At 33.0% G+C, this 17264-nt stretch overlaps 3 protein-coding genes across 3 annotated transcripts; 1 reads left to right on the top strand and 2 right to left on the bottom strand.

Annotated features, from left to right (window-relative positions):
* Positions 1–1152: 1152 nt before the first annotated feature.
* LOC102624466 (uncharacterized) lies at positions 1153–3952 on the bottom strand. Its single transcript, XM_025092555.2, has 3 exons — positions 2767–3952; positions 1595–2137; positions 1153–1499 (listed from the first exon to the last, which is right to left on the bottom strand). Exons 1-3 carry the CDS (start codon positions 3625–3627, stop codon positions 1398–1400), a joined length of 1506 nt encoding a protein of 501 aa, XP_024948323.1. The 5' UTR covers positions 3628–3952; the 3' UTR covers positions 1153–1397.
* Positions 3953–8243: 4291 nt separating this feature from the next.
* Positions 8244–9934, bottom strand: LOC127900954 (putative UDP-rhamnose:rhamnosyltransferase 1). The gene has a single exon (XM_052436464.1). The coding sequence runs from the start codon at positions 9760–9762 to the stop codon at positions 8341–8343; it is 1422 nt and encodes a 473-aa protein (XP_052292424.1). The 5' UTR covers positions 9763–9934; the 3' UTR covers positions 8244–8340.
* A 4460-nt stretch (positions 9935–14394) lies between these two features.
* Positions 14395–16930, top strand: LOC127900536 (probable polygalacturonase). Its single transcript, XM_052435654.1, has 6 exons — positions 14395–14605; positions 14694–15026; positions 15121–15241; positions 15336–15510; positions 15906–15976; positions 16092–16930. Exons 1-6 carry the CDS (start codon positions 14570–14572, stop codon positions 16799–16801), a joined length of 1446 nt encoding a protein of 481 aa, XP_052291614.1. The 5' UTR covers positions 14395–14569; the 3' UTR covers positions 16802–16930.
* The last annotated feature ends 334 nt before the right edge of the window (positions 16931–17264 follow it).

Here is a 17264-nt window from a genome sequence, read left to right as displayed (position 1 = left end):
TATGTATAAGTGAGCCGTTGACTCGGAGACGACTGAGTTCGTGTCCACGCGTTTTGACAGTTGTTACACGTTGGCGTCTAAGATAATAACATTTTGATCCCTAACTTTATACTTTTTCTCATGTAAAGATCTAGTTAATCTTTCGTACTAAATGGGTCCCTCACCTTATTTATCATCCATCCTGCATGATATTACAATTCTAATTAGAAATCTATCGTACTAGCTTTGATCTATAAAATAATGATAAGAACCGCTAAAATTTTGAAAAAACCTGCTCTTATAGATAATAGATACATTTATTCATATTTTGCCAGTAGCAAGGACAATCTAAATGAAAACTTACTAAAATTACATAATATTTTTTAAAAAAAATATTCTGATCATCTACTAATAATTAAGAGTTACTTAATGCGTATTCAACCAATGTGTTATTACCATTTGAGCTTTAGCCCAATGGTAAACTATTACCCTTAAAGTTAAGTATGACTTTGACCCCATGAACTCAAAAAATCTCACTCAATTAAGCTTAATTGTGTGGAGATATTTGTAAAGTCTTTCTTTCTTACGGAATGCGAGTGGAGTAAAGGCACCCCTTCTCAGTAAGTATTATTTATCTGGATATGTATTTTATATAATTAAATGTAATAATGTAAGTCCTAATTATTATATCTGATTGTGAATATCATTGTAATATAAGTCCTAGTTATATATTTGATTGTAAACATTAATATATTGATATGCTGTCATAACAATTGTAAGTATCTGTATAATACAGTAACCTGATACTTAATTAGTTAAAAAAAATCAATGTGTTATCAATTGTTTTTCGTCATGTGTATAATATTATTTAATTTATTATTAGATACTTTTTAATCCAATCAATAATGATGCATAATGTATTACATATAAATTAAATATCCAAACTAGTAATACATTACTCGTGTAGTCGTGTAAGATTTGACAGTAATGCAACTGTACGTTGTAAAGTCATTCTTTTAATATTACGTGCCTGTATTTTTTTTAGAGTCGTTTTATGTATGGGAGGAGTTTTAAAAATATTATTGCTTATAAGTTGATTGTAGCTTATGCAATTTTTTTGAAATAATATTAATATTACAATACAAACGATATTTAATATTAAAAATCCACAGAAATTTCTTATACCAATTATCTGACCGTACCAAAAAAATGAACTCCAAGTTTCTGCTGTTGTTTACATTTTTAAGAGGGGGAAAAAGAAAAAAAAAATCGTCTAAGCGTTTTGATCACAATCACATCGATTATGATGGATAGTACCCAAATCAACGATGAATAAAAAAATAGAAGAAATTTTGAGTTCTGAGCTGCGAAGGGAAAGCAATTAATGCTAAGTATAGAATATGAAAAACTAATTTCTATCACAACCCAGCAATTTCACCTTCTCTGCATACCCCTACATCAACTACCATTGTCCCTTTCTTCTTCGTCGGTAATATCCTGCAACAATTTCTTCTCGGTGGCTGCTCATGCATGCAAATGCAAAACACACATCAATTAGTTGTAAACAAGATATATAATTAATGTACTTGTGAAAGCTGAAAACATAATTAATTACCTTGTCCCATAAATGTGGGTCAGGTTTCTTGTAAACCTCGATCCTCTTAATTCGAGAGGGATCAGCAATTTTCCAGTCACAATCGGAGTTTGATTCCTGATGTCGGATGTACTCACTAGCCGTACGATTCAAGTTGAGATTAAACAAAGCATTGGACAAATAATACACAAATGGCTTTTGGCAGGGGTTAGTGCTAACAGGTCGCGTGTTGAATGAGAAGTAAACATCTTCGTCTCCGAAATTCCAATCAATAAACGTTCTGGCCGGGACACTCATTTCTTTTGCTGCAATTATGCCACGGTATATTTGGACTGCGTAGCCCCACGAAACAGATACAGTCCAGCTCCTGGTTTTGCAATAGCAAATGGATTGTTGAATGAGTCCGGCCGAGTCTAATTTCATTGGAACCATTAGCCGTTTCACGGCTTTTACACGGTCCATTTTTGGGAACACTGGCTCGATCAAATCTAAGTGGTGGAGAGAGAGTATCGGTGCCACCGGATGAGCCATAAGGATCCCCGAGAGGTCCCCGTATATATCAAGCTGCATCCCTCAAAATATATCCCACATACAAGCCGTATTAGAAGATATAATCTAAGTATAATTAATTGCTAGAAAATAACAATAGTAACATAACAGATCGAAGAACAATAATGATGATTAGCAATTGATTAATAAACTTTTATATGCATGCATGCCTTTGAATGTTTGGTCAAGTCAAGCCAGAAAGTTCGGCACTGCCACAAACGTGTTTACATTAGAGTAGAGGCATATATATATATAGAAGGTATACGTGGGGGATGGGGCAAACTATTGCTGATGACACATGGTTATGCTTGCTGATTTATGATAAAGCTGACCAGGAGTAATTGTATTAGTGAGCATCTCTATCATGACGATTGAATATAAAAATCTCATATCTAATCGCAGAACTTAAAAATAACTATTTCCAAGGGAGAAAAAGTCACATTAATGGTTCGTCTCTTTTAGATCTACGTACATATCATAAGTAATTCGGGGCTAAATGAAGTAAGAACAACTGAAACAATGTGTAGAGTGAATGAATGTATATGCATGGTTGCTAAATGAATTGAATTTGAAGGGAGACAATATAAATTTTGATAATAATGTTTCTAAATAAGCAACTAAACAGAAATCGGAAAGCAAAAAACCTGGTGAAATCCTGGGTGTTTGGTGAGAGGAACACCGAGTTCCATCATGCAAGCAAAAATCCTTTCATCAGAGCCGTACAAAGATGGATTTCTATGCAAACATTCATCTTGAATTTTCTCAAGAGCTTTTGCTAAAGCATAACTAATGGCAAACCCACCACCACCAAATCCCATCCCGTAATAAAAAGCTAAATTTTGCAAATGACTCTCCGACGGATAGCCAATATAATAATACTCGTTATGATCATACTTGGACAGAACCCTAGCCAAATTATCAAGAAAAAATACTGTATCATCATCTCCCATCACAAACCATCTCACATCCTTCAATCCAAGCCTGAAACTCTCCGAAACAATCCTCGATATCCGTATCGCGTCTCGGGTGCCAATTGGGTTCTTGTATTGGAACTTTGATGTGTCGCCTGAGACCTTTATTGGTGGCAAAAGATGATCAATGCTGCTGTTTTTAACAGGCTTATCTAACCAGACATGGCCTCTTGTTACGTTTGGTCGCCACCATGTTCTGATGTAATTTCTTCTATGTTCCCATGTTGAAGATGAGGCTCCAATGCCAAATACGACGTGTTTTAGGCTTGTTTTATCTTCGGTGTCGTCGGATGATGGTACGTGTGTGGGTACCAGAACTTTGTTTCGAGAATGTTGTCGATGAATGCGGATCACAGGTTCATGATTTGGGGTGTCTGACGAATATAACAAAATTAATGAGTAAAATACGTACGGAAGAGATACTAAAACGATGAAACAGATCATCGTTTTGGGGAGAGACCAAGAATTTGTATGAGAATTTTTCACCATGTGATCTCTTAATGGGTTTTCTTGATCTTTTGATGGGCTGCTCATGATTAATCAAAAGCAAACAAAAACGAAAAAAAAAAAAATGGGGCAAAAAAATCTCAGATATGTAAACGTATCAACATTGAAACTGGTGATTTTGGTTTATCAGAATCTAGAACAAGAGGTTCATCTCATATGAAAGAGATCAGGTGCTAGACGCCAATGGAGAAATCTTACCCGCCCGCACGAAAGGATATGAATTTTCATCCGATTACAATTTTACTTCATGTGAAATTTGTGATTTACCATCAGTGAAAGGTAATTTTTAAGAAAAAGAAAACTGTTCAAGTAACATAGACGGAATGGCAAAAAAAAAAAAAAAAAAAAAAAATTCCCAAACCCCCCAGGAAGTGTTCACAAAAAAACGGAAATTGCATCACATTTTAAAAGTGCCTTCCGAAAAAGAATGCCAAAACTATTTATTTGGATATTTCTATTAATATATCAAAATAATTGTTTCTCAGATAAAATTTCCAAAGTATGAAAACAATTATGTGGCAAATTAATAAACATTTTCTATTTATTATGCTACTTGGTTTATTTATCGGTCCTAATACTAATGACACATGTGGTTCTATTTTAACGTTCGTCAATGAATTTTTACAACCGCAGAAGTTTCAATCTGTTGCTTTAGAACAATAGTGTAACGTGTTAACAATCTTCCGAATTTTCTTGAAAAAATTACATGGTCAACTTCAGGAAACATGTCAAACATATTGTCATTTTAATTTTATTGTATTCAAATAAAATCATGTTAAAGGGGAAAAAAAGAGAGAAAGTGGAAGAGAAGTTAATTAAAAAATGTAGTAATTACAAATTAGGATGAAAAAAAAGGACCTCGATCCACTTTCTAATAATCACGTAGCGTTTAACGTGATGGTATCTCAAATTAGGGAGGTGAATTTCTACAACTTTGGCTTCATTATGAACTTTATTAAGATGTTAAATTTGGTGGAATTTAGGGATGTTTGGTGGGTTGATATATACTATATAGGAGACTTGACTCACTTGAGCCCTATTTGCTATTAAGGTTGGATGGTATAACACTAAAGTTTATAATAAACACTAATTGTTGTAAATTAAAAGTTAAGTTGGTTTGATCCATTATTTTTATGATGAAAAACTTATAATATCTTTACAATTTTTGTCAAAATTACTACTTAAAAATTATATATACTATACACTATTAACTTTTATTTCATAATTATGAGTTTTTTCTACTAACTTAAAAATTACAATATCTCAATACTAAGCAAATTCTCCAGCTCCTGCTTCAGTTAAGGCAACAAAGAGTTATTAAAAATTGCATCATGTGGCCAAAAACAGACCATGTAAGCATCACCATGTGAAGTTCTTAATTTTATTGCATGTGATGTTGAATTTCGCCTTTTATATAAATAAAGAATGGCACTTTATATGGGAGAAGGACAACAATGCTCTGTTTTATATATTTGGTAAAATGTTATGTGTGAAAATATTTTGAATGAAATAATTAGGTGTCAGAAGTGTATAATTACTGATATAAAATAAAATTCTGATAAAAAATCTTAACAAAAACGCACTTAAAACTCGTTGTTTTAAGTGAGTTTTGTTACGTAATTTAACAAGTATATTAGATGGCACAAGTAATATAATGTAAAGTAAAATATTATTCTATAAAGATTTTACTTCTTATTAGCTACCAAATTCATTCTAGCACAATTTTATTTGAACAATCGAAATAAGAGAATTTAGATTAAAAATAATATTAAACAAAGCAACTAAAAATTAAGTAAAGATGTAAACAGTAACTAAAATCATCAAGAGATTAAGACATAAGGACATTCGACTTCACCATAACTAATCCAATTTAATTCTACGTCTATACTACTAAAACTATTACTCACGTTGACAGTCAATTTTCCTAATCTATTCAATATTTTTTCTTAAATAATATCAAAAATGCCTTCACTTATTAACTACTATATCTCTATGTGAATTTTTAAATATGTCAAGGTTCATTAAGTTCTATGAAAATTCTTAAATAAAAGTATATGAATCACATTGTTGTATCTCTATATTTCATTCAATTTATGACATCCATTACATAGAGTAAAAACACATAAATCTCATTTTGGTCTCATTATGTATCTCAAATCATTCAAATATTGGCCAAATATTAAAAAATATTAAGCAGAATAATGAACACTCAATTATGAAAGTAATAAATTAAAAATACCAAAGAAAAAGTCTGTTATGTCTTCAATCAGCTTTCCTTGCTCTCGGACTCTCCTCGTGTAGCAATTGCTTCTCATTTTAATTATCCTCTCGTTTTCTCTTCTTTATATAATAATGCTCGGCCTCTAAATCAAAATGATTAAAACAAAGCCAAGCCAGGCCTCTAAATCCTTAAGCTTATGTTTGAGAGCTTGGATAAATAGCAGGATTGGATTGGATTTTGGGATTAATAAAATAGTTTGATTTAAGGTATGTTTGGTTGCCATTGACTAATAGGATAGACCAAAATTTAGTCCAAAACAATTGGGCTTATTAGTCCTTATATTTATATGGGTTTAGTTAGGATAAAATTAAATGAAGATTTTGTATCTTCTTTATCACTCTTTTATTTTCCATTTAACCTAGTATTTTAGTAAAGATTAAACATATAAGTTAATTTCTTAATTTCTTTAACCTACAATTTTATTTTATATAGAATATCAAAATTTTATTCATTAATTTATCTAAACTAGTATTGAGTATTAAACATAAAAATAATCAACTATTTCTTTCTAGTAGTATTGAATATTAGCTATTAAAGTCAATAATTATCAATATAATTTAAAAATATTATATTATTTAAATAGTAATTTAGATTTATTAAATTAAATTAACTTAATCCTATCTAAATTGTACCAAACAAAAGATATTATCATATTTAATCCAATCTAATATAATTCAATTTAATTCTAAAAGTTAATCAAATTCAATCTTATCTTCCAAATGTGGCCTAAAAGGATTAAAAGAAAGCCAAGCTAAGCCACTAACTTTAAGCCCATGCATGCACGTCAAGCCCACCAAATTCAATTAATTTAATTCAAAACAATATGGTTCCTTTTGTCTTCCACTTGTTAGTTAAATTGGCATCTCAATTTTTATATTTTAAATTATTAATCTTGTGTAAATTTATTCCCCATAGCGCAACTGATTTCTTCTTGGTTCTTAAAATATGCCTACAATAACAAAATATAAATATTAAGATAAAATAATATTAAGATAAAATAATAAAGACATAAATTTAAGTTGGGGACTTATTAAAATAGGATATAAATTATAAGTACATAAAGTTTAATTATTTTTTTAATTTACCCAAAAGGACTTTGTGTTTCAAATGTGTTTTGTCAAGATTTTATCAGTATTTAGTTCTCAATCATTTTTCATAAAATTAACACTAGTATTTCTCCTAGTTAATATTACCATCTCCTATGGAATACTTATCTTCTTTTTCTTTTCTGCTCCTTCTGTAGGTTAATGTCACATTTAAAAGAACACAATTAAAGAAACAATAGTACTAATAACTTTTCTAGAAACTCATGTGATACGCTATTTGATTGTCAGATATAGTAGAGACAAAATTATTGCATTTTTGTCCTTAACATGTTTTTGCGTTCAATTTTCTTGAGACCGATGTATATTATGGGGATGGCATTAAGTAGCAAAACTGGTAAGAATATATTTTTTTTTTCTTTTTTCAGATAATTGCAGTGTCCATGTGCAATTTCTATGTGCCAGAATTGGACGTTCATGCGTTGTCACCATACAAAATACCTCGGAACCGAAGATAGGGTGACGGAAACGCCATTGTTAATAATTAGGAAGAATTTCATTGCTTTGAGTTTGATCTACAAATTGCAAGTCAACAACAATAAGGGAGGCTCTATTCGGTATTATTTTCCAAATGTTGTTTTTATGAAACAAAAACGAGAATAAAAATATTATTTTTAAATTTATTTTATAATTTAAAAACGTGTTCGGTATCGTTTTCAAAAAAATAATCTTGAAAATGAAAAAAAAAAGTAAAACATGTTCGTTAGGAATATTTTAAAGAATTATTATTGGAATAATTTCTATAAACTTAAAATTAAGTAATGAATAATCATTTTTATAATTTAATTAGTTTGATTATTTTAATTTTAAGAATAAATTAGGTGATCTTGTTAATTTTTTTGTTTAAAGAAAAATGATAAACTCTACATATTTAATTAATATATAAAAATATAAATGTTATAATGTATATAAAAAGAAAAGATTATTGTGAGCGAAATTATTTTTTGGATAATAATAATAATAATAATAATTTTGTTTATTATTATTATTATTATTTTGTGAGATGGTGAAAGAAAATTGGTCATTTTGAAACTTAATATTGTGTTGGAAAATGAAAAGTAAGGAAAATAAGAAAAAAATATTTTCTTATTTCCTTTGTTAAAAGTATAGAATGAATTTTATATTTTTAAAAATATTTTAAAAAACAATCTACCGAACACGTATTTAATATTTTCTGAATTCAAAAAATAGAATCATAAATTTAAAAACATTGAATAAAGAAAAGTCCACATCAGCGGTGGTTGGGAGGGCCGATCATATAAAGAAATATCCTTATTATTAATTTTTAATTTGACAAAGAAAAGCGAAGCAAAATAAACATTGAATAAAAATGATGCACAAGGACCATAATCCTTATTATTTTGTAGCCACGTTGATTTTGAGGTACTCGACAAATCTAACAGAGTAATCATCATGCAGCTTCTTATCGTTGAAAGTATTAGCGGCTTCTCTAGCTCGTACTCTTAGTTTCTCACCTTCCTCAGACACCGTGGCCAGTCTCAGAGCCTTGGCTATCCCATCTCTTGTAAAACTCCCATCATCTTTCCTTTCTACTTGCACAGCCAAATCCTTGTCAACCAGAAGCCTTGCATTCAGAGGCTGATCAATAATGAGTGGTAACACAACAAGAGAATGTCCAAATTGCAAAGTTTCTATCACCGAACCCCAACCAGCGTGAAACAATGAGGTCCCGATTGATGGATGTGCCAAAATTTCCAATTGCGGTGCCCATCCGATGGACACAATTCCTTTGCCGCGAATTGTGTCGGCAAAACCCAGCGGCAAAGCATCAACATCATCGGTAGCCCATTCGGGTTTCCTCAGTGCCCACAAGAATGGCAATCCAGATAGCTCAAGCCCGTACGCAATCTCATAAACTTGATCTTTACTGAGCTTACACTCACTTCCAAACCCAACAAACACAACCGATCTAGGCTTCTGCTCATCAAGCCATTGAAATATCTTACTAATCTGATGATCTCTTCCTTTTGCAGAATTCGGTTCCGGTGTGAGCAACCCCACTGGAATTACTGGCTTCCCAGTAAGCTTTTCAAGTAAATTCAAGTATTCACCTTCAAATTCAGGGCAACTGCGTATAGCCATAGCTTGACATGAATGGAGAATTTCGGCGGTCCTGTGAGCATCTGTTATCCCGGAGGCATTCATTCCATAGAAACCATGATGCATCCCGATTGCGTCGAACGTCCGTAAAGCTACGGAAGATGGAAAGTCCACCCACTCTGGAACTGCCGTCAAGCTCTCAGCGGATGGCCTAACTCTTTTCTGACCATCGCCAACCAAGCATTCTGGATTCGCTATAAATTGAAATGCAGCCGCTGAATAGGCAGAAAACAGCAAGAGAGGGACATGATATTCTTGTGCAATCTTCCCCGCCCAATGACTCATAACATCAACGATGATCCAATCTACGGACTGTTGAGCAACAAACTGTTTGAAAGGATGTTGCAGGAGATCATATGCTATCTTTAGATACTGAATGTTTTCAGATGGAATGTCCACCGTAGCCTCGGCGCCTTCAGGCAAGAGTAATTTGTCGTCCAAGGCAGCGGAAGCTGGTAATGGAAACTCAACAAAGTTGATTAGGGCAGCTACTTCTGACTCTGGAGCGGGTTTTGGGAGTCTTTGAATGTTTTTTGGGGTTGATATGAAGGAGACTTTGACTCCTGATTTTGCCAAGGCTATGGAGAGTTGAAAGAAAGGCATCAGGTGACCGAAGGCTGACCATGGAAGCATCACTACGTGTAGTTTTCTCGCCATTTCCGATCAAATGCTTCAGGTGAGCCTGAGAATTTCTTCGTATACTCACTCGAGAGCTATTTAATTACAAGTTCCAAGAAAGCATGCTATTAAAATATTTTATTTAATTATCTTTGTTGTGGTACAGACTCAAATGTGACTCCCACACAATTTGAGCCCTCTACAAAATATTCTGTGGTTAATATATATATATATATATATATTTTACTTAATTACAAGTTGCAAGAAAGTATGCATTAAAATATGGGTAATTTTTAAAAACCTCCCCTGAGGTTTGGGCTTGTTGCAAGTAGATGGCGAGAATTGATTTATTTGTAAAAAATCTCCTACCGTCAGTTAAGTTTAACATTGACCGTTAGTTGACCGTGCAAAGACAATATTACCCTTAACAATAGTTTATAAACGAAAATAACTAAAAAAAAAACCAAAATTATTAGCTATTTTACACTTTTTAAATTATTGATATTTTCTTAAAGTTTCTATAAAAAAGTTAAAATTAAAAAATTAAAAAATCCTCTTTAAATTATTGATATTTCCTTAAAATTCCTACAAGAAAGATAAAATTAAAAATTTAAAAATGAAATAGTCATAATCTTTAACTATGATATTGTAAATTTTTAGAATTGACAAGGATAAAATTATCAAAAAATAGGGTTTGTGCTTTTTGCACCAATAATTTTAGTTTTTTTTTAGTTATTTTCGTTTACAAACTATTGTTAAGGGTAATATTATCTTTGCACGGTCAACTAACGGTCAATGTTAAATTTAACTGACGGTAGGGAGTTTTTTATAAATAAATCAATTCTCGCCATCTACTTATAACAAACCCAAACTTCAGGGGAAGTTTTAAAAAATGACCCATTAAAATATTTTGAATTATATAAAAGATTGATACATGATATGCGCGGTTATTGCTACGTACACATCATTCGAGTCCTCACCGAAAGTTTATTTATTTATTTATTTGTTTTATTATGATTTTTTTGAACACTTTTCCATCATAGGTGACAATATTGCACGAAATCATTAGCCAACATCCAACTAAAAAACAACATAAAAGCCGCTAATAAGAGCCGTGCTGCAGTGCCCGAAATTTAAAAACGCGAGGTGCAGGATTGGCATTTGGCAGTCTGACATCACACGCGAGGTGCATGATTGCCACTTAATTTTTCGTCAGGGTCAAGAAAAATTGGATAATTTTTCATTTTTTATTTTTTGTCCATCATTAATTTATCCATTTCAGTCAAGGTGAATTGTTTTATAAACAGCAATAATCTCAAACTGGTCCTTAGCCCCATGCTAGACTTCATTGGCGTCACATCTTGCAGCCACAAACTGACAAAAGAATGGCTTCAACAACAAAAAAATATAAGTACGGGCTTTGGCTAAGTTACGTTAAACGTAACTTACGCCAGATACAGCAACAGTGCTAGTGATGGGACTCGTCACTGTTGCTGTGCCTGGCGTAAGTTACGTTTAACGTAACTTAGCCGGCTCCATGAGTACGAGATTGTATAATTTGGAACTGTGGGATGCAGATATGTTATGTGATGATGGTGATTGGTGTCTAAAAAGCTAACTTGCTGATTCCATTACTTTGATATTTGGGGGGAAAAAAAATTCAATTGTACCATGACATTAAAAAACAAGTAAAAATAAAAAGTTAAATTTTGAATCCACCTGAAAATCGATCGATTATTATCTTGAACGACACAGAAGAAAAAGTTCAAATAATGGTGGATCTTTAGCAACGAGTTCTCTATTTCCTACTACAAGAGATTGGAAACAGTTTTCGAGACAGATTATGCCCACCGGGAGGATGAACTTTTTATTCTGCTACACGAAGGTTGTTTGCATGCTTCAACGACAAATTAATGTATTTTCATGTAAATTCAAGAATTCTCTCTCAGCTTCGTATGTATTCAGGGCAGGGCAGCTGCGTATAGCCAAAGTCGCACATGCATGCATGGAGAATTGAGCGATCCTTTTGAAGATCCGTTAATTATCTCAGATTCCGTACATTCATACACAATTACAAGCTAAAAGCCATTGTGCTTAATGAATATCAAATGCTGCCAGTCGCTAATTCGAACAATATTCGAAAAGCTAACGAAGATGGAAAATGAATCCACTCAGTCTCCGGCACTCAGGTCAGGCTTTCATTTGCAAAACAAATGCAGCTAGCTTGTAGAAGTAAAACCACACTACATGAAGTGCTCTCGCCATTTTCGATTATATGACAGAAGAAGGTGAAAGCTAGCTAGCTACATTGAAAATTATAACACATAGCTTCATCAATGATATGAAAGCACCCAAAATCAATAATCATCTTTGCTAGCTATTTGCTCAACATACAATCTTTTGAACAAATATATATTCTTACTACTCGATCGTAAGCATCCATAATAATACCACATTTGTTATTTAGTTCTGTCAATTCATCTAAGGTGACATAAAACCAATGAAAGGGTTGTATTGTAGCTGAAAATAATTAATTAGAATTAATAATAAAAGTTCTTGGGCATTGTGCAGGAGTTTTCATAATTATTAATGGCACACATCATAGTCGACGTTTCTACTTTCTGGAATGGCTAGCTAGGCCAGTTGCCGACCCAATACTAGTGATAGGTTTTCTTTTGGAAATTCTGGTCCTTTTTTTTTTGGACTCGACTAGCTTACAGAATCTGTAAGCTACAGACTGCAGCATCAGCCGTTGGATGTGGAGTGAGCAATTAAACCATAGAAAATGGGACGGTGGGATGACGGGAGATGTTAGGTACAGAACCTGTACCATAGGCAGGTCCTTTTTTTTTTTTGTTCTGGACTTCTGGTGATCGTTTATTTCTTTATTTATTTATTTTTCTAGAAATGATAAGGATAGATTGGTTTGTTAATTTATTTATTTAATGCAGGCCGACCCAATACTAGTGATAGGTTTGTCTTTCTAGTTTTATTTATTTTGTCACTGTTGAAACTTGAAGTAATATTTTGTTATTTTCTCATTGTCTTAAATTAAACATATTTTAAATTAAAATTTTCAAGCAGTCTTTAAGTAAAGAAATGTTTAATATGTAAGAACTATGAAAAGAATAATAAATTATTCTGAATTTGTGAGAATTAATTGGTTAGATAAGAAGTGACGAGTAAATCAAAAATACGAATGCGAGTTGTTGGAAAATAAAATCAAAGTAAGTTGAAGATGGGCTTGTTAGGATAATGTAACTTGATCCATAAATCTTTTCTTCACAAACCCAAACTGAGTCAGCAGTCCAATGGAGCCTTGCTCGTAATCTTTTATTCCTTTTGGTTAATGGGTGTTTAACTTCTACTAGTTAGTTATTGCAATACCAAAAACGTTTAATTCCATCCCAAACCCAAAAGCGATGCAATCATTTTATCATATAATTTTTTTTAATCACAGTTTTCTGACAATAATTCTTCTCACTTAATTTTTCAATTTTTATTATTTTAAAATAAAATCATTAATTGTGTTAAAAAAATTACTAATTTCATAGAAGTATTTTTAAAATTTCAGTCTATTAAGTAAAAAAAAAAATATTATAACATTTGTAATTTTATCAATTGACAATTTTAGATATAAAAAAATAATTAATTAATAAAATCATTATCACTTTGTATATAACTAATTTTGTATTTTTTTTTATTTTAGATGATTAACTTGTATTTACATAGTTTAGGGCATAAGATGGATTTTATTATTTTAACCGTTTGGTAGTAAAAATAATAAAATATTAAGTGAAAACAATAATTATCAAACAAATTTTATTGCCAGAGTTATACGTTAAAAAAGAATAAGATGAGAAGGAAAATGATAACATCCGCGACTAAAATTGTAAAATCAGAATGCAACCGCAAAAAAGCCTTTTTCTCTAATGAGACAAATCCCATAGCTAGTAATATTGGTAAACAAGAATGGGGCGCATGTGACATGCACCGCACTTTCTCGTGAATTCGTGGGTGATCTCAGGCCTCATCGATTGGATGAAGTCAACTCGGACCGTCTGATCCAAATCGTATGGCCAACCATGATTCATCATCGTTAACCTGATCGGTTATGTTGAATAAATTATCCATTCTCTTCGCTTTTCATTTTCTGCTTGGTAAAATATTCCCTCTTAAAGAATGGCAGCGGTAGCAGATCAAGATATGATGAGAATTGAATCATTGATATTTGATAAAAAGGCTCACGGGAGGCCCCACCAGTATTATCAAAATCAAACCCGTGAAGAGAATAGTCGAAGTGGGTCGGCAAAGGCAATAGTGGGGTTAGTGCCGCAAGCTCACGAGATGTGATAAAAATGCAAACTCCAAGAGAGTGAAAGTGAATGCGATGGGCCCATCAGCTACTTTCTAAGGCAATAGGACAAAATGAAACCACCCACCACCAACTCACGAGCCAACATTTCTCAGTGCCCCCGTCGTAGATTCCCACGTTGGTGCTCTGTTGCTTCAAAAACTACTTTTCCTAAAGAATTTGTCACAGTAAGTCAATAATGCTTTGCTTATTGAACTTACCCCATAAATTTATATTTTCAGAAAAAGTTAACATACACTAACACTCCACATGTACAAGTATTTTCTTAAATTTCATTATGATTGATTGAGCGAAAGCCATTACTTGGCTTCAAAGAAGGACAAAAGAAGTTTAAAAAGTGAAGCCAATTTCAACAATGCAAATTCGTCCTAGCCTATAGCTATAGCTATATATATATATACACGCACGCACCCCATTTGTCTCAGCAACACCACAAAACAACATTCTAAGATCACCTACCTTATCACAACAATGGAGCTGTCGCGGATGAGCCGCCTGAGAAGTCAAGTAAATGCACTAACTCAATTAACCAACTATTGGCCCTCAGAGCTTGTAATAATATATATATTTTTTCCTATTCTTGTTTAATTTACAGGTGACTAAGTTAGTGCCACTTCTCATAGTGGTGGCATTACTGAGCCAAAGAGGAGCTGAGAGCAGAAAGGCAAGGAGACTAGACTCATTTGAGTACAATGCTATAAGCTGTAGAGCACACAGTGCATCAATTACTGATTTTGGAGGAGTTGGTGATGGCAAGACATCGAATACAAAGGCTTTCAAGGACGCTATCAATCAACTGAGTCAGTACTCTTCTGATGGTGGAGCTCAGCTGTATGTTCCTGCTGGGAAATGGCTCACCGGTAGCTTTAACCTCATCAGTCACTTCACTCTTTATCTCCACAAAGATGCTTTTCTTCTAGCTTCTCAGGTTTTGCTAATTATTCTTCTGATAATCATGTGATGTGAGTGTTGATTACTTATTCTCTCATTAACGGCAAATTATTCACTGGTTTTATTATTAGGATTTGAACGAATGGCCCGTGATCAAGCCTCTGCCTTCCTACGGTCGAGGAAGGGATGCAGCTGCTGGAAGGTACACGAGTCTCATATTTGGAACCAATCTGACTGATGTCATTGTTACAGGTAATTATGAAACTTTATCGAGTATTATTTAGATCAGATTTCATGTTAATCTCAGTTCTTACAAGTAAAATGGGTGGAACCTATTTGCTATCAGGGGACAATGGCACGATCGACGGTCAGGGTGCACTTTGGTGGCAGCAATTCCACAAGGGCAAGCTAAAATACACTCGGCCTTACCTGATTGAATTCATGTACACTGACAATATCCAAATCTCAAGTCTAACGCTGCTGAATTCACCATCATGGAATGTTCATCCTGTTTACAGCAGGTACCTTTACATGTAGCCTAGATATAATAACACTTGTTGCAGTATGGTTAATTTTTTTTTTTTTTTGAATTACATGAGAATATTACTCTAATTACAACTATGAGAATATTATTGATATTTATAATTAAATAGTTATTGAAACTAATTTATATTAAATTTGGTCAAATTTTTATTTTTCAAATATTCGAGGGACATTTATTTCACTAATTTTTCAAAACTGTCTTCACTCATAATTGAGAAAAAAATTAAACCTCTACAATGCTTTTGTAGTTGGTTAATTATACACGGTCAATGTCTGCTAATTAATGTAACATTGCATTTCATGGGTCATTTATTAATTAATAGGTCAGTCGGAATTATTTATGATAAAATTATTTTTTTAAAATGAATTGCAGTAATATTCTCGTGCAAGGGATTACCATCATTGCCCCTGTTACATCTCCAAACACAGATGGAATCAACCCAGGTTTGTGTTTTGTTCAACTCTTAAAGCCACGTCAAATTGTTGAGGAATGGGCTTAAACTCTTAATTTATTTACACGTATCAAGTCACTAATTTATTTTTCCCCCTTTGAAATAAGATTCTTGCACCAATACTAGAATTGAAGACTGCTACATAGTCTCTGGAGATGATTGTGTGGCAGTAAAAAGCGGATGGGACGAGTATGGAATTGCATATGGAATGCCCACAAAACAACTAGTCATCAGACGGCTGACATGCATTTCACCGTACAGTGCCACCATCGCATTAGGCAGCGAGATGTCAGGTGGGATTCAAGACGTCAGAGCTGAAGACATCAAAGCCATCAATACTGAATCTGGAGTTAGAATCAAAACTGCCGTAGGCAGAGGAGGGTATGTTAAAGACATTTACGTAAGAGGAATGACCATGCACACAATGAAATGGGCCTTTTGGATGACTGGCAATTATGGATCGCATGCCGATAATCACTATGATCCAAAGGCTCTGCCCGTGATTCAAGGAATTAATTATAGGGACATTGTGGCGGATAATGTGTCCATGGCTGCTAGATTAGAGGGAATTTCCGGTGACCCATTTACAGGTATTTGCATTGCTAATGCGACAATTGGAATGGCGGCCAAGCATAAGAAAGTACCGTGGACTTGTGCTGATATTGGAGGGATGACCAGTGGCGTGACTCCTCCACCCTGTGAATTGTTACCTGATCAAGGACCTGAGAAAATAAGAGCCTGTGACTTCCCGACTGAGAGTCTACCAATTGATATGGTGGAGATGAAAAAGTGTACTTACAGAATTAATTATTTGTGAATTTCCTTTGCTAGTATAAGCAGGACAACAGCTTCTGTTTCTCTACGCTATGCTACAACAGTTTTAAGTTTAATACTTTAGTGCCTGTTTAAGGCATAAGTGTTTATTTAATTTTATAATTTTTTAAAATTTTTTATGGTGTTTGGTTATTTTTTTATTAAAGTTTTTTTTAAAACTTAAATAAGCTAATTTACCTCTACCAGCAGTTTTTGAGAGTAGAGGGTAGAGAGTTTTTCCAAAACATAAATAATATCTAAAATATTCTTGACATATTTTATTAATTACATAATATCGTATTTTGTATAAAATTTATCCAACGAAAAATTGTAGTCGGCACTTCATTTTTTCTCTTTTTTTTTTTTTAAAAAGTAGCGAGCATTTTAATTTTGCAATCTCTGTACATACCCAACACTTGAGAGAGCAATCATAGTCATAGCTAACGTTTTTTGTGAGGAGCATACCA

The sequence above is a fragment of the Citrus sinensis genome, chromosome 3, assembly GCF_022201045.2.
Source record: "Citrus sinensis cultivar Valencia sweet orange chromosome 3, DVS_A1.0, whole genome shotgun sequence".
Taxonomy (NCBI): domain Eukaryota; kingdom Viridiplantae; phylum Streptophyta; class Magnoliopsida; order Sapindales; family Rutaceae; genus Citrus; species Citrus sinensis.
The sequence above is the reverse complement of the archived record's forward strand: the minus strand, read 5'-3'. Positions and strand labels throughout refer to the sequence as shown.